The sequence below is a fragment of the Seriola lalandi genome, unplaced genomic scaffold (assembly GCF_002814215.2).
Source record: "Seriola lalandi dorsalis isolate HSWRI2012SDOR001 ecotype SW California unplaced genomic scaffold, Sedor1 jcf7180002054940, whole genome shotgun sequence".
In the NCBI taxonomy this organism is placed as follows: domain Eukaryota; kingdom Metazoa; phylum Chordata; class Actinopteri; order Carangiformes; family Carangidae; genus Seriola; species Seriola lalandi.
In genome coordinates, this window is record NW_019525491.1 from 500,987 (window position 1) to 528,060 (window position 27,074).

Genomic DNA, 27,074 nt, shown 5'->3' on the forward strand with positions numbered 1-27,074 from the left:
CAACCAGCACTGGAAAGGAAACAGAAATGTATTTTTCAGTGTATATCCAGACAGCTGTTGTCAAAGCCAGTATTCAGTCAAATGGCAACAAAAAAGGAAAACGAGAAGTACTTTTATAAATTATCATACAACTATAATCTTAGAGAGACGATTATGTGGAGATAATCCTACAGAACAAAGTCTAGGTTAGTCCCCCTTTCAGAAAAGCCTCCCCCGGATCTGAGCCGAGTTACTCTCACAAGCCTCTGCTCTGCATTAGGGGAAAGAAGCTCTGGGTTTGTGGGCAGAGGAATGCAGCTCACATCTTTGCCATAGCAGCCGTAGAGGTAATGCGCTCGCGTGTTGGCGCTTGTCGAGGTGAGCGCACCTCCCTCTTCTGTATTAATAATCGCATGTCCTATTGCTGTACCAACTGGGCTGTGTTTTACTGGGCCAGGGTTTGCTTACGGGAAGATAGATGATGAACTCCCCCACCTCTTCCTCTAATTTACACAATTACTTCCCCTGATGTCTGTTTCACTGAAGTGTTCCCAATCCCTGAATGAACAAACCTTTACCGCATATCCCCAATGCCAAGAGTCTTCAACCAAGAGACTTCAACAAGAAAGAAACGGGAATACGTCGAAAGAAAGACAGAAAGAAAGAGGGCAAGGATTTTCATCTATGACTGCGAGCACTGACATCTTGGAATGTGACTAGAACAGTTAAAAATAGCTTTGTTTAGTATTCACACAATTCATGATAATGCCACAGAGTTCACAAATCCTGACAGGAAAAAGGTTTCACTGCTCTTTTTTTTTTTTTTTTTTTGTGAAGAAAAATGTTTACATAAGCGCATCATCCGTGACAATTGACTTATACATAGAAGGAATTGTTATTAAGATACAGTCAACTGTCAAAATCGTGCTGTGAAAGAGAAAATCACCGGCGATGACAATGATGGCTTCCTTTCCGTCTAATATAAACATACCAGCATGATCACTTTTTTCCCCCAGGGCAAACTCATTGTTCCATTTTGAAAGCTCTCTGTGAATGCTTGAAATGTTCCCTTGATATTTTTTCCCTCTGCTCGTTTATTTGCTTGTATCCAGGTGATGTGCCAACCTGTCACATCAAGCACAGACGGCCTTATTTCCTCAGAGCAAAGGTCAAAACAATCGTCATGGGAGGGATGGGCGTACGTGAGTGTGTGAGTGTGTGTGTGTGTGTTTGGATGGGTTGATATACCACCGTCAGTAGTTTTAGTTTGACGTGTTAAGTACAAACTACCCGGGGAAACTGATATTGCTCACTCAAACACGCCTGTGACAAAGATTTTGACATTTTAGCAGAAATTTTCCTGAGAAATCCTTGATTTTTATATGAAAAAAAAAACAACATTCTTATCAGACTAAATCACAATCTGAGACTATGTTTTGGCATATTTGTATATTAAATTTAATTTGTCCGGTTTGTTTGTGGACACAAAGAGACTAACCATGACCTAGAGGAAAAAAAAAAGAAAAAGTTAACTACATCCATCTGTCCAAATCACATTACTTCACATTACACGGCTAATAAAAGGGTAATGAAGTCGAAAAAAGTCACAGAAATCAAAGTCATCTTTCTCTGCCACTTGGGGCCGCCAAGGTGCAAACTGGACCACTGCAGCTTTAAAAAGGAGAATGCATCTTTTTCTACACATCTGCACTGAAGGACAAAATACTGAGTTGCTTTCCAACCACACTCCATCTTAATAACAACACTTATCAGCAGTTTCAGTTCTGACCGCATGTCCTAACCACAGAATTATTATATAGTATTAGCACATGTTAACGACACCTGTTGTTGTGTAGTTGTGAGGGTTTTTTTTTTTTTCAAACTAGACACACAGATGTGTTTAAAATCACACATCCCTTTGGGTCGTGAGAAAAAAGAGGGCGGAAATGTACATGCTTGCAGAGACATGACCTTACATTTCTTTCCACCAGAGATCGAGTATGAAAATATTATCCTCAATTTGAAGTTCTGCAAGTAAACCCGAGAAAGACAATTTGACTGATAATGCATGATGTCAGTGAACTTTTTTGCAGAAGCTCTAATGTCGTAAATCAACACTTAACAGAAAGAAAAGACTGAAAAAGACAGACGTGTTCTCAAAGGTGGCATTAAAAAAACACCATAATTAGAGTAGTTGTACTTGCCATCTCTGCTTTTAGCTATCAAAACTGGAGCAGTAAAAATGCAGGCAGAGCTGTTGTGAGTAGAGTGATATAGTCAGCCTGACAGTAGTGTTAGCATTCCCTGAAGGCAGTTTAAAGAACAGTGTAGGATGAGGTTGCATAATCTGTGCCTCAAATCCATGGAAAAGAATGCCTGGTCTTTGAGAAAGATATATTGACACTTCCAAGACGTCTGGAGAGAAGCATGTGGAGTTACACTCTTGGCAGCAGCGAGGGCGACTGTACCAAATGGAAATTTGTAGCTTAATTGATACTAGTTGCTACAAGCCGTACTAACAAAGACGTGATGAGGTGGTGACAACGCACGTCTGATTTTTAATGTGGATTTGAGAGTTTGATTCCTCGAGCATAACTGAACAAATTTTTCAAAAAATGACTAAACCACAATGAGCAACCATCTTGAATCTTGAATCACGGAGCGTAAAGGAGCTTTTTGTAAGTTTTGCTATTGTTACAAGGCACAACTTTAGCATTAACAGCTGTGTAGTTACAAAGGAGAAACGTCGCAAGTTCAGCATCAAACGTACTTCCTTTAGCCGCCAAGTGTCTCCAGCAGTGGAAAGAAACGGCGTTGTCAACTCTTGTCGCTATCTCATATTTTCTTCTGATGAAGTTAGCACGCTAACCAGCTCGTCTCATCACTTTCCAATAGCGAGTCACTGTCGCCTCGTATTGATTTAAAGGTACACTGTGAAGTTTCTGAGCACTTATGGCGCTACAGAGCAATGATTTTATGATTGGGTCCGCATTTTGTTGACGTTGGTTTCAGGTTATTCTGTTGATCAACAGTAGGTGCCTGTAACATGCCAAGAAATAGAGTGCAGAAGAAGAAGACTGCAAGATAGCAAACATGGACGCTAACAATGCACAATTAAAAGTATTATTTACAAAATCTACTTTGCAAATGTTTTTATGAGGAAGGAAATGCATTCAATATGTTTGTTAAATCTCCATGAAACATTGCATTTTGTTGGGAAACACAAAGTAAACATAACTTTTACAAGTTTACAAGAAAACTCCACAGGGCACCTTTAATTTAGGATGGAATTACAGCAGTACCTATAAACCGAGAGAGCTTGAACATCATTACAGGAGTTCAACCAGAAAGGGTTAAACATTAGTAAGGATCCAATCGTACAAGGCCCAAAAGATATAAGCTAGTAGTTTTTGTAGCATTTGCATATTTTCATGCATAAGTATTCAGTTATTCACAAAGAATCCTGCCATGGTTCACTGACCAGATAAATCCAAGTGAAAGCTGACACTTGTTATTGCTTCCATTAATTAAATCCACTACAACTAAAATGATTCGGAAAAAGAGGAATTTAAGCCGAGAGAGATGGATTGTGTAAAACAGGATGCAAGTAAATTTTGTAGACTGTTTAAAATCCACAATAAACATTCTTAAATCTATGCTTAATAAACCTTCATTTGCAGTGTAGCCGACATTTCGTCCGTCCTCTTACACATTTTGCATCACAGTGAGAATGCTGCAATAACATGTGCTGGTTTGTATTACAAGTATTAAATTCTTTTAAAAAGTGCTAGGAAGTGTTTTAACAACTGTTAAAAAAAAAAAAAAAAAAAAAAAAAAAAAAAGGATCTACAGATGGTTTTTGCTGCTTTTACAACAGACTGTTTGAAAAGTACAAGAACAGCCTGAGCCTATTAGATGTTATCTACTGTACCTCCTCTCCCCCACTTACAATAAGTGCTGTAAAAACAATTAAATTTGGTCTGTGATCATGTATGGTTTGCAGCACTGTGTCTCTTTAAAGCTGCAAAGACCATAACACAACATCCATAAAGCTGCAACTTTTTAAATCTTAATCTAAAAACATCACACCCAAATCGTGTTTTGTTTGTTCTGCAAGGACTCTGAATAGTACAAATGATTCACCCTGGATGAAAGATCATTTAATCCAGCCCCCAAAACACACACGCGCACACACACACACACACAGATAAACACACACAGGCTTCAGGCTCTTAATAAGGCAGGTGGTTGTACAAGCTGGTTTTACAAACTGTCCGTCCTTTGCTTCACTCACACACTCTTCACAGAGGGCACAAACATGCTCACAAACAAAACACACCTGTTCTCTTAGAGGAACACACACACACACACACTCACACACACACACATACACACACACACACAGAGTCAGCATGGAGGCATCTATGACTGAGAACAGATTGTCATGACTGTCCTGTCCCATATCGTGTGACAGCTGGATTAGAGAAAAGGGCGATATTTCCCTAATGGCCTAATGTTGTGTTTGGCCGCCACATGAAGGGCACGGATACCTGCGGTCTCACATGTACAGAGCACCTGCCTTGTTCCTGTGTGGTTTTAACTGTTACAGCATGGCACTAACAGAATAAGGACTTCCATTAAAGGGTCAGTTCACCAAAATTACAAGAGAGACATATACTTTTCTTTTTCACTTTCATCTAGTGGTTCTCCAGCCTTTAACTGCAGATGTTTTTATTTGTGCCCTTTCTAACAGTTTTCTTCTGATTATCCAGACCAATGGGGAACGGAAGGACAAGTTACCGTTTCATTTTTCAACAATCTTAGCATTCACATACAAATCTCCATTCACCTCCACTGCACAGGGGTCAGAGCGGGTCACTGCTGGAAGCAGCCTTTATCAGATCGAGCATTGCACTGAAGTTATGATGACAAATACGATTCTAAACCAGCATATTAAAAGACCATTATTGCATTTTGTGCAAGTACACACTGCACAATGACAGATGGAGCACAATGTACACTCAATGAGCCTTAATGACCAAGTGAAAACATGGTTTGTCTCATGAGACCAGAGGATATTTCTCCTCACGCTCTTTAAATGCTGCTTGGAAAACTCAAAGTTGTCATACACCTTTTACTCACAGTGGTTTCCATCAGCTCAATCAAAAAAAGGCCTGATTGTTGCAGAGCTGCTGCCATGGTCGTCTGTCCGGCAGGTTGTTGCACCTCTGCAGAGGACGACTGAAGCTCTGGTGGAGTGACTGTTGGGTTCTTGATCAGGATCATGCTTCAAAAAAACCTTTCATTTTACAATCACTGTTGCTCCTGGGAACACAGGCATGGTTTTATACCTTCGCCCTGGTCTGTGCTTCGCCAAAGTTTTTCTTGCACGTCTACAGAAAGTCCCTTGGACTTCCTGGCTTGGTTTTTTTGTCCTGAGATGCAGCGTGAACTGTGGGACCTTCTAAACACAAACTATGTCCAATCGATTCAGGTGGCCACAGGTGGACCGCAGTCAAGTTCTAGACACAGCTCAATGATAATTACTGCAAACAGGACGCACCTGACCAGTTTGGAGTAACGCAGCGAAGGGTCTGAATCATTCTGTAAACGGGAGGTTTCAGTTTGATTTTAAATTTTGTGCAATACAATTTCAAAAGCATGTTTTCACTTTGGCATTAAGTGTTGATGGGAAAAAAAAATGCAATTTTATCAATTTAAAATTAAATCCACAATAAAGTGAAGGGGTCTGAATACTTTCTGAAGACACTGTGGTTATAAATAATTGGCGTTGGATATTGGTTGCTCAAGTGGAATTAACCCGACAAAGTGTCAATACCACAACATTTTCTCTCTCTCCACTGTGGTACACTAGTAACTTGTAGTAACTTCTACACGTGTATATGTGTGCGCACTTTGGGATTTTGGTGTGTGCGTGTCAATACCTCGAGGCTGGTTCAGTCAAACCCAGGACTGGAATTCAAGTCAACCACAAAGGGGGGGATTTCCACGTGCCTCTCACTCATCTTGTGTGGAACATAAAATTGTGCGTCATCCCGTGGCTGCATCCGCTAGTGCGCCTCACTTCCTCATGGCTAGGGGGCAGAAACTGTTCAGCTGGCAGTGAAGTAATGTTTGACTCACACTTCAGGTAAAGGCTTAATCAATTTATATCATTATGGAGTCTGGCTTTGAAGTTAAGGCTGGACTTCAGTGCCACCCAGTGGTGACAACAAAGATGGAAGTTAATTACAATTAAGGTGGGAGGGGGGTTATTGGAAGATTATGATAAAAATGAATAATGAATAAAAATAAAAGTCCTAGATCCAACTCTTTTATATCCTCTTCAACGAACAGCACCGTCATCTGCTCAAATTTTGTTGGGCATCAACAAAACACCTGAAAAAGGGGGTTTCAAAGCATCACAAGAGAGCAGGGAGGAAATCTGCAGAGTCAGCGTTGGACAGCAAATAAGTGTGCATGACAGAGAGGGAAACTTACAGTAGTGCTGCCCAAAGAGATGCCTCTTAATTGTTTCTTTATGCTGTGTTTTCACAGTCCTCCTCAGTGCGTAAAAGTCTACCACCAGAAAGTTGCAGTCAAAAGGCCACGCAGGCTAAACACCAGCTTACAAACTGGGATGACTGACAACACGTAAACTCAGCTGATTTACAGCAGCAAGGAATTTATGTCTGGTGTTCAGTATTTAGGTTTTGCAGCAGTTTTTTCATGGGTCCAACACATGACATTAAAAAAAAATGATCATTGATGGTTTGAATGCAAATCCTCACTTGATCATTTCTCAACGATAAACAGAATGCAGCGTATTTCACATTAATAACAGGAATCATAAACAAAACGATCAAAAAACAGGGGGAAAAAAATACAATAAAATACAATAAAAGTAGAGAATGAGAACAAAGATTTACACTTTCTGTCCCACAGCTGGGTGAACCTCCAAGATACAGATAACAAGGTCTTCATAAAGTGAATATCACTTCACATCACTGTTAATGTTGAAACCACAGGTAAAAAAAGGTGTGACTCAAAGCCGCCTGGATTCACTTTATTCAGGTAAATGATACAGGTAGGTAAAAAACAAAAGAAAGGATGGTTATGTCTTGACAAACCATGAATGAATGATTATCCACCATAAGCAGTCATGCATGAACTGATCAATCAAGTTTGACTGAATTCATTTTCTTTCAAACATATGTTTAGTCAGCCTGTCACCTTTCTCATATTCTCGATTCTGATTTGAATACACGGTGTATCACAATTTCATTTGCATTAACAACATGCAGCGAATAAGTGCAAGCCTTGTTTCTTATTAGTTCAAATTAAGGACGCCTCTCACTATATGCTGATTTTACAGCGGGTAGGAAAATACAGAGGGAGTCAATGGACTGATAAAGAATAAATGATAAATAAATCTAGTTTACAATGGTAGATACAGCTACTCAAAACGAAGAAAACATCATTACAAGTTTATATCGCTGTTCTACATGTGACATTTTTTACCGTGCTGGCTGCATTGTTAATAGATTTGAAACAAAGCTTGTCCAACAAAGCTGTTGATTATGTCTAAAAAGACAATTACTAAAAATAAGGAACAGTTAAACTATCATGTCTGCTGCAAATTTGTATTTTTCAAAGCCAAATTTCAACCAGGTTTTTGTTATTACTAAAATAATTAGGCCCCAAAATTGGATCAGGTCATCAACAAAGATCACAATCTGTCTTTTTTTTTTGTATTTTACATCAACACATTTAGGTAGTGGCTTCATGTTTTCTTCAGTACAGAACAAAAAGATGACAAACTAAGTACGAACTAAAAAGTAGTGCTAAACTGAAAAGTTAACAAAAACAGACGGTATTTCAGACGTTTTAAAAGGGGCTTTCTACTGAAAATAAAAACGATTCTATACCAAGTAGAACATTTAAAATAAAGATCATGACAACAGATCCAAGCTGCAAAACCAGCTATTAGCAGGTCAGATTAAGCATACACTTACAAATATAATTGTTCAGCTGCCGTATTTGTAAATAAGCTCAAAGAAAAAAAAAACAAAACAAACTTAATTACTTTTGATACAAGGGAAATATTAAAAAGTATTAACAAAGGACAAAGCAAAAACTAAATCCTATAGGACTGGCAACCTGCTCCTACGGAAACCTCACTACAAAGACGACACTACAGATATTCACAACCTAATATTTAATTTCTGCTAAATAAATCAAGGGATTTTTTAACGACCCAAATTTGCTAAAGTTGTAAAGTTTACACCTAAAAAAAAATGTCAAATATCCTTTACAGACAACGGGACGGCTGAACCAAGTAATTAGCCCACTTAAGGATGGTATCCAACTGCCAGCATTTGGCTCATAAAAGGCATTATACAGGATCATAAACACATTATAAGCATAGAGCGAGCGTCTGCTTTTTGTCCTCAGAGCACTGACGTACGAGAGTGCAAACAGTTGTGGGGATGAGTTTCTGTAAAAAGGTGATGTCGTGACTCTGATGTAATAATTTTACTGATACATACTTTATGATTTTGTTGTAATAAATAAGATAACCTGTGTTGATCATGGGCTTGTAATCTGTTTTTAGTGCAGCAGGGTACGCTTGAATACGATAATAACAGTGCCAACTCGTAAATATACTCCTGGAGCTCGTTAACAGTCTATTCGTTTTGTTTTTAACTTTTTGTATGTAATGTATATGACTAAAGAAAAACAATTCGGTCAGAGCATCTGTGTCAGTTTTATAGAGGTCATAATACTCTTTGAAAATGTTTTGTATACTGCACTTTTGTTGCTACAGATGATTTTTTTGGGGGGCTGTAATCACTATAATGTATTCCCTCACAGGTCATGACAGTTAATGGGCTTGATATGAATTCAAACACCATCTGAAATCGATCCAGTCAGCAGGTTTGTAATATTTGCAGGTTCAGAAACCTAATGTAAGCTTAAAAACATCCTTAATGAAAGTATAAAAAAAGCCATTAAGAATATCACTGTTCTCACCCAGAAACGTTCCAGGTGTGTTCCTGGAGAAGAACAGACTAACTGGTAAAGATATGTAACGGTAGCGAGATTAAAACTAATCACATATTGGATCTTACTGTTTCTAGCTTGCATCTTTTTTTTTTTTTTTTTTTTTTTTTTTAAGTGAAATGTTTTGGGGAAGCAGTTTTATGTTTTCGATTATTTGCTCTATCATGGCAGGAAATAAAAGTTTCTCTTGGTGTTGTTGGACAAACCGTGAAGAAACGCATGTTACAGTGTGATGCTGGAGCTGCTATGACCAAACTGAGAGATACAAAAAAAAACAAAAAAAGCATAACCTCGATAAACACTGACAAATTTCTGTACAATATGTATGAAGCAGTTATACCAGACAAATCATGGTTGCAAGCTAAAAATACTTTGTAAAGCCAGACAGAACTGAAAATAACAAAACAGGAAAAACACATCATCCCCGGCTGATCACAGAACATTGTCCCCCCAGTATCAGCTGTCTCGACTATCCTTGTATACGCTGCTCAAATTCACACAAAATGGGACTCTGATTTATATCAGTTTACAGTAGAGATATTTAAAGGCACATTCTGCAATATCTCCTATTGCATTATTGACTTATCGAGGACACACAGTGTCTCGGATGCGAAGCACCTGAAAACCAGGCGCAGCCCTCATCGTCCAGCTGCAGAGACGCAGAAGCCGCAGTAACAACAGGTAAAGACGGTTAGATGACATGCGGCTCGCCATCTACGGGCAAGGTAAGGAACGACTGCAGGCATGTACTATAGTATTTACTAAATGCAGTGTTACAGCTGCTGTTGCTTTCATTTTTACAGCTTCTGGAAGATTTATATTTTACATTTTAGCAACTTCATGTGCAGAATTAGACTGTTTTTTTATTTTTTTATCTGGGGTGACTCCAGGTAGCATAAAAAATATACTAGTACTGTTGCAAACCCCACAGACAGCTGGTTTCTGTGTAAAAAGGAGGTCAGATCAAGAGGTTTGTCTGGTCTGTCTCGGGCTCTAAATACTTGAATTTTAAACTCTTTTGTTACCAAATAATTTACATATCTCATCATTTATTGCAGCTATAAAAAAAGCTGCAGGTGCAACATTTATTGCCTGCAGGCGGGACAAGTGTTGAAAATTGCAGCAGCTATTTCTGTCCTGTAAGAAACCAACAGACATCCAGACATCTGCAGGTCTTAATTGGCGCTGCTATTATGTTCCTTCCCTGTAGGTGGTGCAGATTGGCATGTGATGAAGCAGACAGTTTCAGCCTGTGGTTAATCTGCAGTCTGCTAAACACGAGTGAGTGATTTTGTGAGTGACAACAAAAAGGTGCTTCGCATCTAAAAAAAAGAAAGAAAAAAGAACGATGACACCTGATTCATTAATGGCTTTACCCTTTCTCAGCACTGTCCCTCTGCTCGCTAAGATTCAAAGTTAGCAATGATGACACAATAAGGCTGAGTAGGAAATCTTGCTGACTGTGCCTTTAAATGTCCTGCAGGATGCAAAACATACAAATGCTCCGGTGCACAAGGTTTGTTACTTCTTCTCAATCTTCAGTGTTTGTACAAAACTCCAGAGGTCCTTGACCACCTGAGGAAGGTGTGGAGGAGAAGAGGTGGAGGGGTGGGGGGGTGAGGGGTTTACAACAGAATAAGAAAGAGACAGAGAAATTATAAATCACCCAAATGAAGTGCTACAGAGAATGAGACACATGACTCACTTTTACTACAACATGCTTTTGTGTGTCTCACCAGTGGGAAAGCGGAGTTTAGATGGGGCTGTTGGGGAACGACGAGGGGTTGGGTGGGGGCAGCAGTACATACCAGAGTATATGACTAGGTGCTCCAGGTCTGACAGATCTCAGCCTTGGCTGATGAAACCAAAGCACTTCCACAGATGTTTCTACACACTGGGATCAACAAGCTCTCCCCGACCCAACTCCACCCCCACTCTTTTCCTTGTCCGCCCAGCCCTCACTCCGCTCTAAAGAGCTTTCACCTGCTCTCATAACTGTACAGTTAACATTTTTAACACTGCAATGAAATCACAAATGAATGTTCAAACAGGCCTTTTTTTCGTGTGATCACCAAACAGATGTTGCAGATACAGAAAACACAGCATTGCTACCTCTGACACGCTGCTGAGACTCGTGTGATAATCTAAAGGTTTTGCAGTGATTCATTCATGCTCTGCAAAACAATGTGCAGGAGCTGTTGTTTATCTTCTGAAATGACAAGCAGTATTAGAAAAGATTTAAGTCCTGCATTTAGAAAAACCCTGTTTTTGGGGTTGGTCAAAGGCCTTGAATGTGAAAGAGACTGGTACCATCCACATACCACAGGTCCCTTCATTAAGGCTACAAAAGACACACACTCCAGTAAATCACCAAGAAAGAGTTTGCCTTGGCAGGTGTACTCCCATTCCATCTCGAAAGAGCCCGCTGACACAAAATGAATATAATTCAAAGAGAACACACTGTGCTGGAGAGACGATGGAGGCATACTGGACAGTGTAAGGTACGAGGACAGTGTGAAGAACAATAATGCATTCCTGGGTATCTATCATGGAAAAAGAGCTCTTAAAGCTAAAATGACGGTTGATGTAAATGTTTCCCACTGGAAAAATGTTTAAGAAACTAAATGCGGAGATTGAAAGGTGAAAAAAGCAAGACATTTATGTAACTTGCATGTGTAATGTAAATGCTACAGATGTAAAAAAGTTAAATAAATGCTAATTATGGGTCTCAAAACTGTGTGCAATCAATTTATAAATACATATATAACATATAACATATCAAATGACTGATTACTTACTTTTTTGTCTGAGATTTTAAAAGAACTCTTCACGAAGTTCTCAAACTTCTGCTCCGTCTTCGGTAGGGGTTTCCCCTGATGAATAAGGCCATTAAATCATCAGCTTAACTGTGCAACAGACATTCAATTAAGAGTGGCAATTTGCAAAAGAGGATGACAGCCTTACTTCCTTGGCTGCTGTCGACAACTTGCTCTTAATCTCAGGCAGAGAGGGAGATTTCGACGGGCCGGCCTGGAGTTTGTCTTTTCCTGCGGCAGGTGTCTGGAAAAATACATCAGCCAGATAAGAAACACTAATTGATACGTCACATACAGAGAGATTTATAGAGCTGTAGATAAAAAGATACCTTCATATTATGCCACAGTATTTCTTCTTCTACCCTGGTTCAGCTCCTATAGCTGTAACCTTTTTAACTTTTCTGTGTTCTCATCTGAACTCAACACAAAATTACTAATTCTGAGTTATTGGTGATGCATTCATTCGCTGACCAGTCTGGGCTGCAGCCCTATTGTGACCCATTTAGTCAGGTCTGTGTTTACAGGCTTGGCGTGGGCAGCCAGCTGGAAGAAGATGAAAGCAATAGAAAGGACAACAAATTCTAGCCTAATTACACCATCTTTTTTTTTTTTTTAACCAATACATCAGGTACAAATTATGTTTTTTATTGTTTGCAAGCAGGAGAGGGCAAGCCCCGACTCTTCAATGAGCAATAGACAAATGGGTTTTTCCACTGAAGGCAAATCCTAACAGCTGAACTAAAGAAAAAAAAAAAAAGGTCAAAGTGCAGTTTATGTTCTTGTGCTTATACTTATACTGACATTAATTCAATGGCTTCCACAAGAAAAGATGACACTTTTTTCTGTTTACTGTTTATGAATGGTCGAGTTTAAAAGGACAACATGTTGGGAACACTGAAGATGTGGTTTTGACCAGTAAAGACTTCTGTGTGTTTGTGAAGGAAAGAGCTGCAGGAGCACAGAGCCAGCAGGCCCCACAGGTGTGTCCAGACCTGGGCAGTGGAGCCGAGCCCCCCCCCCCCCCCCCCCCCAAAAAGGTCCTCAATTAGGAAGTGTCTGAATGTGACACAACAACAACACACACACACACACACATACGCACGCACACACACACACGCCATACACCATGACTGCATGTTACACAAGCGGCGGAGCTTGTCCCTACACGCAAAGCCAGTGTGGAATCCAGTGAAATTGCAGGGTTTCATTGATAGCCAGAGACACATTTGAAAGAAGAGAGGAGCGATTCATAGAGCAACGTTTCACCGAGCAAGTCAGAAAACAGCAGAACCTCAGGAACCAGTGAACAGCTTTGTGTGTGTGTGTGTGAGTGTGTGTGTGTTCGTGTGTACGTGTGTGTGTGTGGGGTTTTGTTTGGATGATAAACACTATACTATTCTACACTATGATTCAGCAGCTTAGTGGGCCGGAGAATGGCGCTGATGATTTCAGGGTCGGGGTCTTGTATTGTAAGTGGGTTGGGCTCATCATTTTGATTTTAGTCATTTTGATTCTGCTGATCTGATTTGATCAAATCCTAGTTCCAACCTTTGTCATTTGATTTGAGTAAGAAAATAAAACAAAATCTGTTGGCTTCACAAAACCTTCCCTCATGTTCATCAGATTTAAGCTCTCGTTAACACAGATTTGCCATAAAAGACCTGATATTGTGTCATTTTGTTTTTATTTTAAATCAAAATAAAGAAAATAGACATGCAATTCCCTGCCATGCACAAGTTAAATGTGCACAGACACTGTAACTGGGCAACTGAGACGTAGGCAGAAGTGCAGTAGATCAAAACTTTGCACTTAGGAAAAGACAAATGGAATCAAAAAACCGTGTTTCCTAATAAAATCCCTGCCTCTAATACTTTAGCAACTGGTTCAGAGCTAGTTTTCCAACTTCAAGCTTTGGAAAACAGGGTGAGACATGAAATGGTTAAAAAAACAAGTCGAATGATCTTAAGAAAGTAAATTATCTCTCTAATTTTAAAAAAATGCAATAATCTGTCCCCGTCCCTAAGAGATCTGCATTTTATAGCACAGATCAAAAGGTAGAAAGTGGAAAAAAAAAAAAAACTGACACACATGCCACAAGAGCACATATGCTGCTGGCTCCTGGCCAGACAAATGCACTACGTATTTATTATTTACGGGCAGCTCTCTACTTCCAAAGGACAGCTGTGGACCTGAAACAGCTGATAAACACACAAAGCCAGCAAGCTTTTTCATCTGGGCCAGACACTGATTACAGATGCCACGAGACATGGAACTTAATCACAAGCACGCTATCATTTGATGCAATCTCTTGTCTTCAATCCAGTGCAAACACATGGTTGTGACACCTTTGCTCATCAGGTCTGTCTGGGATGGTAATTATCATTTTGTTGGAATGAGGGCTTTGGGGGCCCATGTCTGGGGAAAACATCAGGTCACTGGGAACTGTGACTCTAATCTGATGACTTGTATAAGTATATGTACGTATGCAGGTTGACGTTACGGACGCTGATGATGCTATGGTAGAGACGCAAACATCCCCACACTCACGGGAAAAATAAATAAGCACTAACAAGATAGGCACCTGCTGCAACACATGTCAATCAGTCGTTAAAACAATGACTCACACCCTTTTGGGATAAGCCTGAGTGAAGTGGTTAACAACTTTACGACTGTGACGTGTGCTTGAAGGCATCGACTTCTCCAAACCCATCAATCAAAAGACACCAGCTGCGAGATAAAGTTACTTCAGATCAGCACAACTCGAGTTAGCTGGTTCTCATGTCGAGCTTGTTACGCAAGAAGGTGCAGCTACATGCTGGGCTGCGAGAGGTGCAAACTGCGGTACTGGCAACAGATCTGACGAGCCAATCTAATGACCAGTCACCTGCATTTAGGAACGAAAAAAACAGACATCCACGCCCGCTTCCTCGCTCCTCAGGGGCATCTGGAAGCGCAAGCTGCACCAGACATCAAACGCTGGTAATGAGAGCAATTGGGAGAAGGTGTGTCCAGGAAGTGAGGGGTGTGAAGAGGTTGTAGAGAGGGAACAGTTGTTGTGCAGAAGTGGAGAGGGGATGGGGGCAGTCCAAGCTCCACGGGCCAGAAAGTTTAAACCGGCGGGACGGTTTCGGCAATTCAGCTGCGCCATCGGCTAATCCCCCAGAGCATTTCAAGAGCCACTGTGTTATGTCTGGACAACGGCCACTACAGAATTAGCTGCACTCTCCCACGCAGTAAGAACGCTGACCCTGAGGGGAATCGCCCTCTACAGCCTGAGGAGTTTAGCAATCCTGTGGCTTAGTGTTTAACATGATAAAAATCACAGAGCTTTCTATCAAGACGTCACACGAGAAACGACAATTTTCCCTCATGTGCGAGTGAGTGTGCAACAGTGTGTGCGTGTGGCGGAAGCTGTGTTCCATCATACAAGCAGCCAACATTTGCATGCCAACACATAACACCTTATCTAAACTGAGCTCACCTTTAAATCACAGAGACATGCTTTGTGAAATTTGTAAACTTGCAGAGAAGCTTGCCAATTTGTATTCTCTGATCTGGATGTGTGCTACAGGGGGTTGTTGGGGGTGGGAGGGGGTGGGGGCATCAAAGGTGGTTGCAACTCAAGACGGCGGGGTCAGGCCAAGGGGTCGCAGGTTTAAACCTTGCCCCAGGAAACCCGTTTGGAGGTCAGGTGTGTTTGCTTAAAGAGAGGCAGAGTTCAAGCTTTGGGGTTTGAGGGGCGGCTGTCCAAGACATTCCACCCAAGAAATTAACTATCAGGTTGAGCTAATTGCAATGTGCATTTATCACATTCCTTGGCGGTGGAATGGCAAAGCTCTCCAAGATTTTTTTTTTTTTTTTTGTGGCTGTTTTAATTGTGAATGTCAATAGATGCAAACACTTACCCTCGGTCATAGAAGCCCTGTGTCTTTTCAGGCTCATGTCTGAGCAGAAATAATTAGACAAAAAAAGATCAAGTTGTTTGTAAAGGATTTCTTGATTTCTTTTTAAGTGTGCTAGTTATGTACCAAATTTAGCTTGCAGGCCTCATCAAGTTGTCACTTCAGACCTACTGTAAGTATTAAGAAGTCTGCGCCTGTGTGCCAATAAGGATGTTTTAAATTCGCTTGCTCTCCACTGCTTTATCCAGAGGAGAGTTATATTTCCTTACCGTGATACCCATCTATCAAATGTTGCTCCTAAACAACGCAGTAGTGAAGCGGATGCTCCCATGTTTTGGCCTGCATGATGTCTTTCATTAGGAACAGAGTTGCTGGCTTTGGCTGTAGTCTGGCATCACTGCAGACCTAATTAATCAGTCAAACAGATAATGTCCCGTCTCCATCTAGATCTAAACTGACCTACGACACAAATCTAGCTGCAAACTAACTCTAAAATAACTTAAACCAACAAATTAAACTGGCCTTGGATGGAGTGTAGAAGGGGGATTTTATAGAGAAGGGTGCAATTTATATGCTCTCGTTATTGTTTTCTTTATATTTATGGACTGATTCAACAAACCTTTAACCCTGTCCCATTATTTTGTTTAAATCAAAAAAAAAAAACAACAAAAAAACAAAAAACAAGAAAACACAAGTCCGCCTTTATTGCACCTATAAACCTGCACTGCCCTTCCAATAAACAGAGCACAAAAAACTGGCTCTTAGTTGAACCTAACACCCGATCCTTGTTCTACAGTATGTTGGCTGTCAACCATTTAATCCAATAACAACAACCCAATCACAAGTTAGCAAAGCTGGGCGGGTGATACAGGCTTTTCCATACCTTAATCTGTGGTTTGACCGCGGATCCTGACGGTTTCCCTGCAGGGCCGTTTTGTTTCACTGGAGTCTTGTTGGGCTTCTTTGCTGAAGACTCTGACCTCTGAGAAAGCAAAGAAACATAAAAATGTGTTGATTAAAAAAAAAAAAAAAGAAGAATCGATAATTAAACACCAAGCAGAACACTGTCTGTGTATCAAGAGCTCAGAAAATCACAGTTAACAAAACCAAAAGTAAGTAAGTGCTTCAAGAAAAAGTGCTTTTACTAAATTTGAAGGCACTGAATTGAAAACTGCAAACACTCCTGATCCATCGGTTTAGACTGCTGGTCCATTTCTAAAAAAGGTACCAACCCTGTTTATGCAGTACATATACATGTCAATTAATGATATTCAGTCTGTTCATCTATATTATGTTGGATATTAAAATAACTTCTCTGCGGCTCTGGTAGTGCTGTCATGTGATGTTAAAAACTCCCATATCAACACACTAATTGCCCAGCTGACAAATTATAATTGGCATTTAACATAATGTGCACCACATTTGTTTGCAATTGTGGTTAATTTTCTTCCAAGTGCTTTGCCATGAGGTGTTCATATTATTTTCTCTCAACCCTGCGTCAGCCTGATAGTAATATCAATACAGCACTTTAAAAAGCCCTTAAACACAAGGCGACAAAATTTAAACTGCAACAAAAATCAACAGGGAAAACGGCATAAAGTCATTCTAAAGCTAAAGGAGAGATGGCAGCGCTAACGCTAAGAATTAATAATTTATTCAAGTCCCAGTAAAAGGTGAATCCATCTGTACTAAAAATATAACTGCAACAAAATCAGGAATTTATATGTGACCAAAACTGAAATTATCTCCAAGTACCAGAGCTATATGAAATTACAGAGGAAACTCTAGACACACTTGGTAATTTCTCACTGATCAGATACTTAGTACCCCAGTGACCTGTCATTGTTCTTCTCCACACTGGAGGCCTTCCCGTCAGGTCTCCATTGCTCTCAGGCACCTGTGTAATTACCTTGTAATAGCCGAGGCAAGTACCTGCATTTCCTGAGCACCAACCCTTTCCTTGCAATCACTGGTATTCACCTTGGAATGGGCTAGAAGTGTAATTGCCTGTGTTGACATAACTGCTACAAGGCAATTACACATGTAATTTCCTTGAGCATTGCCTGGTAATACAAGATGCTGGGAGGCCGTTTCAGTGAGGTTCCAGAGCTTTTTTCAATCACAGTGATATTAACATACAAAGGACACTGACATGGATGCACCTGAGTGTATGTGTTCAGTATTCAGACTGATTCCAGATGACAGGATATTAATTGGGTGGCTGTCTCTCTTGTGACTGTGTTTGTCTTTCAAAGATTATTTTTTAGCAAAGTAAAGTGACGTTTTGGAAAAAACAATACAAAAAATGTTTGTATGTGACACGATGAAATGTCATGGTGTTGTCCGTCGTAATGGTCCGTTTGGATGACAAGCTGGACAGGACAAGTCCAGAGGTTGGAAGATTTACAGCAAAGGTCAGACGTCTGTCTTTAATGTGGTGAAGATCTGCTGAGTGTTTTCTGGTCACGTGACTCGTTCAGCATTTAACCAGATTATCCAGGAAATCCAAAGTGTCGGATCATTTCAAGAGGCTAAAGGACGACCCCCAGAAGGTGACATACAAACTCCATCCATCAACTTCAAACACGGCCTATCGTTTCAAACATGTAGGTAGCCTAATGCTCACGTCCTCCACGCTGACACATTCAAAATCAACTGCAACTAGTTGACTAATGGTTTAAACTAACGACTACTACTCAACCAGGAAAGTATTTGGATCGGGGGCAGGCCTCCGTGTGTCGGAGCAGTCAGAGACATGCAGCCCTGCAAGCTCATATTCCAGGTTCCTGTGCTATCAGAAAGTTCTGTAATGGGAACAAAGACTTGTTGGAGACATGAACTATGGCCCAGGAGAAAAATGAATATTCCTGTGATTGAAGCAGGTAAAGTTCAAGAGTTCCTATTTAGATCTCAGGGTTCCTGTTGTATAAAGGCACCCTTCCTGTTTTTGACTGAACAAAGGAGTGTGCTTGAATCTGTAAGCACTGCCACTTTCTTTTCTTTTTTTTTTTTTTAATATTGGTGTGTATTGCTCCCAATGCCAACACTGGCACAGGCAAGTCGCTCTGTTGCCAAATTTATGATCGTCTGAAGTAATGATGTAAGATTTACTTGTCAAGGCAACGCTGTCATATTGCAATTCCATCTACTAAATACGAGTCACATGTAGGCCATATGCCTCAGGATCTTATTTTGAAACATCCAATCTGGTCTAAATAAGAACTGAAAATTATGCAACTCTATAAAACGTGTTTTCTCTCCACACTAGGCAGAAAACATCAAACCTGTGTCACATGTGACCAGAAAAGAATAAAAAAAGATCAACACATGCGCACTTTCAGCTGGGTGCAATTGAGCCTGAAATTGAGCTCAGACTAAGTGCTTGGAAATGTGTCAATACAAGATTATTTAGTATCAACACTAGCAAAAGACATTTTTTATGCTATAGTAAAACTTCTGACGTCTAAAATACAGTGTAAAGTTTTCAATGTTGTCCAGATTTCCTGTTCAGGTCAAAAATATCTGATCAAAGAAAAAGCAAACTAGATTACAAGTCTATATATATATCTATATATATACATATATATGTGTATATATTGTACTGAGGTACTTTATGACAAAAATAGGAAAGGAAACTGTCTTGAAATCTGTCTGAATTAGCTGAAAAAAACTAAAAAAAACAAACAAAAAAAAAAAAAACATAACTGCTCCCAGCCCTGCTTTCTAGAACTTTGTGCCTTCATTACTGAAGAATGAGACAGGACAGCTATGGAGCTAAAGAGAAGAAGGGTGAAGAAAAGGATTAAGGTCATCAGGGGGAGGAATGGGGGGGCGGGGGGGGCAAGAAGGTGGAGAAATTGGAAGAGAAGACAACAGAATAAATCAACAGGTGACAGAAATGCTCAGCTGTCATCTGACCCCGAGGCAAGGATCGGCGCTCACGTCGCAGGTATGCGCATCTGCCCTGCTTTGATCTTTTGCCTGGCACAGTTTGCACTTGGATGGCGTGTTACAAAAAAAAAAAAAAAATGTAAAAATGAGGCAGATACACACATGCACCCACACACTTGCAAGTGATTGTGGTAACACGCAAAACAAGTGTTCAAAGGCGAAGGCCAGGTGCAAAGCTGAAATGGCATGAGAGAGACGATAAAAAGGAGCAATCATATTAACAGTGGGATGACAGAGGGACAAAGATATGCAGTGTTACAGAAAAATGGAGGGAAGATTTTTCCCATAACTGGTGCATGTGTGTACGTGTGCACGTGTGTATGAAACTGTTTGTAGTGAGCTTCTCTGCACGTGCACTATAGATAAATATATATATAAATATATATATATATATATATATATATATATATATATATATATATATAGTTAATGTTTGTGCATTTTGGAAATGTGTACTTAAACGTTTAAGTGTACATGTCTACAGTATATCTGACTGCATGTGGGCGTGCATGTGCGTGCATGTGTGTGTGTAGGATAACATAGTGCTGTCTTGTTGGTGAGACGGTGAGAATTCAAGCAGATTACAGAGGAGAAATCCGATCATTACGCCACACAGACCCTGTGTTTTACTCGGGGAAAACAGGTGGGTACATGAGCGAACAGGATGAAAAAGTTCCATGTTTTGTCTCATACAAAAAAGCTGGACGGTCAGCGAGTGCAGGAATGGGAAGGGCCTGCTGAAATGAAATGCTACTATAGGGTACAGTCTGTGGGAGTTTAAATGATGTGGTAGAAGCTGAAGGGGGAGTGGGCAGACTGCAGCAACACAGAGAAATTCCTTTTACACAAAGGAAATCTGAGGGCAAGGCCTTGGCTGCCCTGACACCTTGTGGACAACAGAGGATTGGAAACACTCCAAACAAATACAACCTACTGTTTAAAGGTTTGATTTCAAAACATGCGCTACATATCAAATGTAAACGACCATCCCATAACCATTGAAAGGTTTTTGCCTGATTTTGTGTCAGAAAGTTTAAAACTCCTACAAACCATGTTGCAGTTTGTGTTGCAGTATTTGTTTTAGGACAACAACAGATGCTCATCTTTCAGGCGGCATTAGTTTGGTTACTTGGTTCTACTCAAGTTCAAATAACATTGTTTTAATAAAGCAAACTGAGCAAATATACCAGAGAATCAATGAATTGCTCCACAGAAGTTCTGGGTTGGCATGTTGATTTAATGTCATGGCAGTCACACAGGTTCATATTTGTCAGTGTTTAATAGTAGGTTATGTAGGTAGTATGTAAAATCATATACATGTTCATTCCAATGTTCAGCTACTGGTAGAGTCAAAGTTTAAATTTTAATATTATCACTAAATGTAATAAATAAACAAATCAGACTTACCTTTTCAAGCTCTTTTCCAACATTTTTCTGAGGCTTCACAACGTTGTCATCGCTGTCGTCATCGTCATCATCACTACAATAAAGTAGGAAGTAAAAAAAAAAAGAAGTGTGTGTTTTGGGCATGCTCAGTGACTGAAAAAGTTCAGCATAAAGAAAAAAAACAAAACAAAACATACTCATCATCATCTTCGTCACTGTCTTCTTCATCGTCTTCATCGGAATCCATCTTTAGTTTTTTCTACAAGGAAAATGAATAATCCGTTTGTTAGAAAAACCTTCAGTTTCAAACAGAAATAGCAAATAAGCACCACAGCCTCACAAACATTCAAACATTATTTAGTCTTATCATTATTATTATTATTTAAAGCTAAAATAAATACAGTTCAAAAATTAAACCCCATGATTTTACAAAGGTTATGAATCATTTTCTTGCAGAATTAGACAGAAAAGAAGAACGCTCTGTCCCCAGATGAATACAAAGAACAAACTGAGGTAACCACCTGCGGCGGCTTCTTCCCCGACATCAGGCTTGCAGGTCGTTTCACTGGTGACGTGTTGTTCTCCTCTTCTTCATCATCTGAATCCTTCACACCTACAAAGCAAACACTGGTTACCAGCTCAGGTTTACGGATGTAAAATGAGGCTCTGTTAACTTCATTGACAAGGAAGATGGAGCTGTCAACTCACTACTTTTATCTTACATGAAGTTGAGAAGGTAAACACTTTATTTCAATGATGTGGTTGAACTGTTGCCTGAGTCATAGTATGAAAGTGTGTGTCTGTAATCCTAGCAGAAGGAAAGACAACCACAACAGTAACAGCTGTTGCTCTAATACTCACTAACAAAGTGCTGCCCGCTGATGTGAACTGGTCCAGAGCCAGACTGGAGACGGAAGGTAACCGGAGGAGTGATCTCAAATCCACCTAAACTCATCTGGACAATATAAGAATATGACAATTATAACAAGACATAATCTTCATAGATACATAAATATATATATATATACACACACACACATCAGTGAAAAGCCCCTTTAATGTTTTCCAAAATGCTGCCAGTGTTGGCGTTGACTCACAGATGGCAGGACGGACGGCTTCAGTACGACCAGTGGCACTTTGGTCGTTTTTCCATCATAAGTGAGGCCCTCGACTTCCACCATATGGAACTTATCCTCCGCCTCAGCTCCCAGACACACCTGCAACAGCAGCACAGCTCATCCTTTACACCACCACCTCCGTGTCATGACATCATGGAGGCATCATCAGGCCAATGCTGTTCACCTGGTACCCTTTGTCTGACCTGATGATGCACCACAACAAGTGCAGGTTTCAACTGACCAACCTCATGTTTCTTAATTTCTTTCCTAATAAGGTTTTCTAGCAAGATTTCTGCCTCCAGTTAGGTTCAAAATTTCTTATACCCAGTAATACCAGAAGAAAACTACAGGTCCAGTTCGACTAATAATAATAATAATAATAATAATTTCATTAAACTACTGGCTGTGACATTTCCCAGATAAAAGATACCAAACATTTTCAGGGTACAGCTGTTAAAATTAGAGCCCAGTCTTTATCAGTCAGTCAGTTCATTTCACACATTTATTTCACATTTTAAAAAAAATTTCATTGAATGAACGATTGTTACCCAATAAAAAAAATACAAAATTAATACCATGTAGGAGAGAGACAGAGAAAGAATGACATCACTACATGAAATCATGGAAACCACCAACAGAACATAATCTAATAATTATATATATTATACAGTAAATATATAACTAAAAAAAGGAGGAGGACAAGAAAAGTGCAAGACTAGAAACTTGCCACAACATGACTGTTCAACATAGAGCTGTCTGAAAATATACTAGTTATAAATAAAAGTTATATAAAAGCTAACTACTGCACTGAAGCTTCAGTGACGTCCCTCACTTGTAAGTCGCTTTGGATAAAAGCGTCTGCTAAAGTAAAATATAAAACATACACAGAGTTTTTAATTAATAAAAATGGATTCTGGTCTGACCTGTATTTATACAATCAGACTGGGTGAAATCTTAGGAACATGTGAACATACAATTGTATGGCATATTACAGATTTTGTCAATATTTGAAGTTAAATGAATCAATGAAGCCTCTTTTCACTTGCCTGCAGGACGTTTCTATCTAGAATTTGCTGATATTTAGTGGAATCCAATCTTCTATCTACCTGTGCAATATTTCCTGAACCGCTGCCCCAAAGCAGAATATTTACACCATCCACCCCCATGGTTAAAAGACTTGGTGAACTTTATTATTTATTTATTTTTATTTTTTTACATTTTATTGTAAAAATTTGAGCCATTAAATAAAATGTAACAGTATGAAGAACAAGACATTTGAAGAAAGACTCATTTTAACCTCTGTTTGCTGCAGGCTACTTGTATTTGCATCCTTTCACTTCAAAAATCAACATAATATGTAATTTGACTTGGGGTGCTCAAACTATATATGAACCATCTGACCTGACTGCACCTGCACAATCAGAATAGATGTACATCTTGGGAACACAGCACTCAAACACTGTTTACTTCTCTATTATTATTTACGAGTTATTTGTTTTATATTGACCAGTTTTCTTGTTCTTTGTCCACGATTTTCTATCACATACTTTGGCAACACAGATGTCTTTATATTTTATACCAATAAAGACAATTGAAACTGACAACAGCAGAAGCAGAAGCACACACAGACAGACTAGGGCTAACTACACTAACGTTTGCATATGTAAAACCCTTTTAATGCTTCCCTTTGAGACACGTCTTCTTCTGCTGGAACAGTTTTTCTACGTGCAATGAAAAGTGTCATCCTTACTGCTTTGAGTGACAGCTGTTGCTCCGTATCATCGTCGTCTACGTCAACTTTGAACTCCCGTTTGTCCGATTTGAGGGTGCAACCTTGGGGAAAAAAAAGACATACGTGCAACGCGTAACTAACCTTATGCTTGCACTTATCTTGAACAACACACACATAGGAATAATATTGCTGGAGATAGGGGGAGTTTACTCTTTGCCATGCCAATGCAACCCCATGTCTTGCTAGGCTAGCTAACAAAAGACCTGAATTGGCGCCGAGTGGGGGCAGGCAGGTTAGCCAGCTATTTAGCTAACTTCCTCCCGCTTAAAATGTTACATGGCTATTTGTGCATGATAACAAGGCAGTAAAGCTGATTGTGCTACCGAATAATTTCAGGTTTTGTCGGAGTAAGCGAGCTCACCAAACAAGTACATTTGTGGTCGGCTCAAATCTGAGATATCGTCCTCCATCTTTGAAGTGGGTGGCTACACTTCCGTACACTGGCTTGACGGACACGTCACCGAGCCAATGAGGAGGAACTACGTCATCGCACGTCGAAAACATTTGAGCGTATAGAATTTAGAGACTGGGCGGGACGAACGGAACCGAATATTCTACTGTGTGAACACTAGATGACGCTGTCGATATGTAGCTTGATTGAATGGCCAAGAATAGAGAACAAAAATATATAAAAAATAAAAATAAAAACGACTATTATTATTACAATAAAAAAAAATAGTCAGGTTGTGCGTCATTTTTCAATAGAGGTTCTGGTTGATAAGGCAAAAAACAGAAATAGCCCAACTAATGCTGATGATAGGGCATTTTAAATTGTTGTACCTAGGTGGTGAAAGTCTATATACTGTATATTAATGCCTTGTATAAGTTCATTTAATTATTCATTTCTTTTGTTTTATAGTTTATTGACCAGGACAATACTCAAAAGATGTTTGCTGGACAGATGTAGAAGAAAACACATCTTATAAAATTCATACATACAAAATGATAAATATACAACTATACATTAGTATAAAACTCATCCAACAGCAAATGATATCACATGATAATACATTAACTACAATCCATACGCAAAAAGAAATTTAAAAAAAAGAGGACTGATCAAGACAGACAACAATATGGCAGCAGGGATGGCAAATAATATCCTCATGTCCACATGTTTGATTGCCAGTCACTGCTTCAACTGGGCAGTAGCTGTGACAGGTTGCTTCATTTGAATTGCATGGATGAATCTATTATATACTGGCATGTGTAATATACAGCTGCACATAAGTTGATGTAAGTACATATAAAAGATATCCCTTGCCTGGTTTCATCACTTTACTGACTAGCTGAACAGTTTTATACATTTGTTTCTTCTTATTTCATGCACTGTAACTGGTTCCCCAAATAAGCGTTGCAGCTTTTATATTAACACTGGGATTCTCTCCCTTATGTCCATCATTTAATGTGCTGTTTGGACTAAATAAAAGAGGCCTTTGGCCAGTGATATTAAAAGTCCAGCCCTGGGGGCATTTGCAGTCTTTGAAGAGTCTTCTGTGGTTGTTAAAAATATTGATAATAAAATGGAGAGCCATTGCAGGCTCTGATATTACAGCAGAAATTAATCTATGAAACTTTCCAAACTGCATAATGAATAATTTTATTAATGGAAGTGTTTGTTTTTGGGAAAGCACTAAGGGCAATTTTATGTGTATAAACACGTTCCTCTTTTTGGTTTGGTGATTTAAATTATGACCAAATATTCTCTTTTAAGTTGAAGGAGACTATAATATAAATCAGGTGACTAATTGTATGTGTTGCTAAAGGACCAAATTTGCTAAAACATCTCTTTATTATAAAGACTGTATTTTTATTTATTTAATTATTTTACAGTTTTGATTCATTACCTCACCCTCAATATTAGAGTCGCAGCCCTGGAGCTCAAAGGCATTGCAATGGTTCAAGGTCTTGAATCAAGGTAGCTGGACAGGCTGTTTACCCACTGTGTTGTTCTGACCTCTCCAGTTCAACACTGACAGCATTTGTCTAGGACAGAAAAGCAGCCATTCACCTCCACTCTTCCAACTTGACCTTAATTCATTTCTGCTGCAAGAGAAAAGATCTCAGGCACCTTAAACAAAATGTCTGGAATCTAATTGTGAAAAAGCAGCTGAGTTGCTAAACAGGGAAATGTGTTTTCTAACCTTAATAAGAGCCTCACAGTGTGTCAGTATCTGGTGTTGAGTCACCGAGCCACAGTACCAGTATTATCTAAAAGGAATGAGTCGTCTTCATGCATGCCTGAAAGTTTTAGAAAGCTTTAATGTGTCACACACTGCCAGGACATGTCTGTGCATCCTTTCTTATGGCCGATATGATGCTGATGCACATGGACTTACTCAACACATTTATTTTGCACTTGAATCCTGAAGGTGTAGGGATATAGGAAGTTGCCTTTTTTTTAATATTTACTCACTGCAACATTCACTTTATCTTCTCTCTGTCACCACACAGCCTGTTTCTGAAGTAAGTATATATTTTATATTCCTTATCAAAATTTGAGGTACACTAGATTTTCTTTTCTTTTTTGCTATTATGGCTAAATTTAACATAAACGTCCCTCTCAGCATCAGAGCTACAAGACTCATTCTTACTGCCACTCACAGTACTCACAGTTTAATGGGAAGATGTTCATATTTGTGCATGCTTGCTCTTTGTCCCCCACATTTACTCTCCCACGCAGACATGGAGATGTATAACTGTTTGTACATGCATGTGTCAGCAAGTGCATGCATACGTGAGTGTGTGTGTACGCATGTGTAACTGAAAGACAGAAGACACAGAGAGTCATGAAAGCGTGTCATGTCAGCAGGTTGAGTTAGTGCTGAAGTCTCTACGACTGTTGAAAGATCCTCGTTCTTCAGCTGGATGTGACTCGATGCTCCTGGATTTTCCTGCTGCAACGGCCGACAAGTTGTTTAATAATCATCAAACACAACCACAATTTACAGTACTAAAAAAGTAATTCAATCCCATATGAATATGTTGTTAGATATTTCCTATATTCTATCAATTTATTGTTTGATCCTTTTATAGATTCTTAATCCTCTTTTGAGAGGTTTAATTT

At 39.5% G+C, this 27,074-nt stretch overlaps 1 protein-coding gene across 1 annotated transcript; it reads right to left on the reverse strand.

Annotated features, from left to right (window-relative positions):
- Positions 1-7,030: 7,030 nt before the first annotated feature.
- npm1b (nucleophosmin 1b) lies at positions 7,031-24,462 on the reverse strand. The gene is made up of 11 exons (XM_023393617.2): positions 24,369-24,462; positions 23,966-24,048; positions 22,195-22,314; positions 21,959-22,052; positions 21,619-21,710; positions 21,295-21,356; positions 21,119-21,191; positions 16,644-16,742; positions 12,007-12,102; positions 11,841-11,915; positions 7,031-10,617 (listed from the first exon to the last, which is right to left on the reverse strand). Exons 1-11 carry the CDS (start codon positions 24,415-24,417, stop codon positions 10,564-10,566), a joined length of 897 nt encoding a protein of 298 aa, XP_023249385.1. The 5' UTR covers positions 24,418-24,462; the 3' UTR covers positions 7,031-10,563.
- Between the last annotated feature and the right edge of the window lie 2,612 nt (positions 24,463-27,074).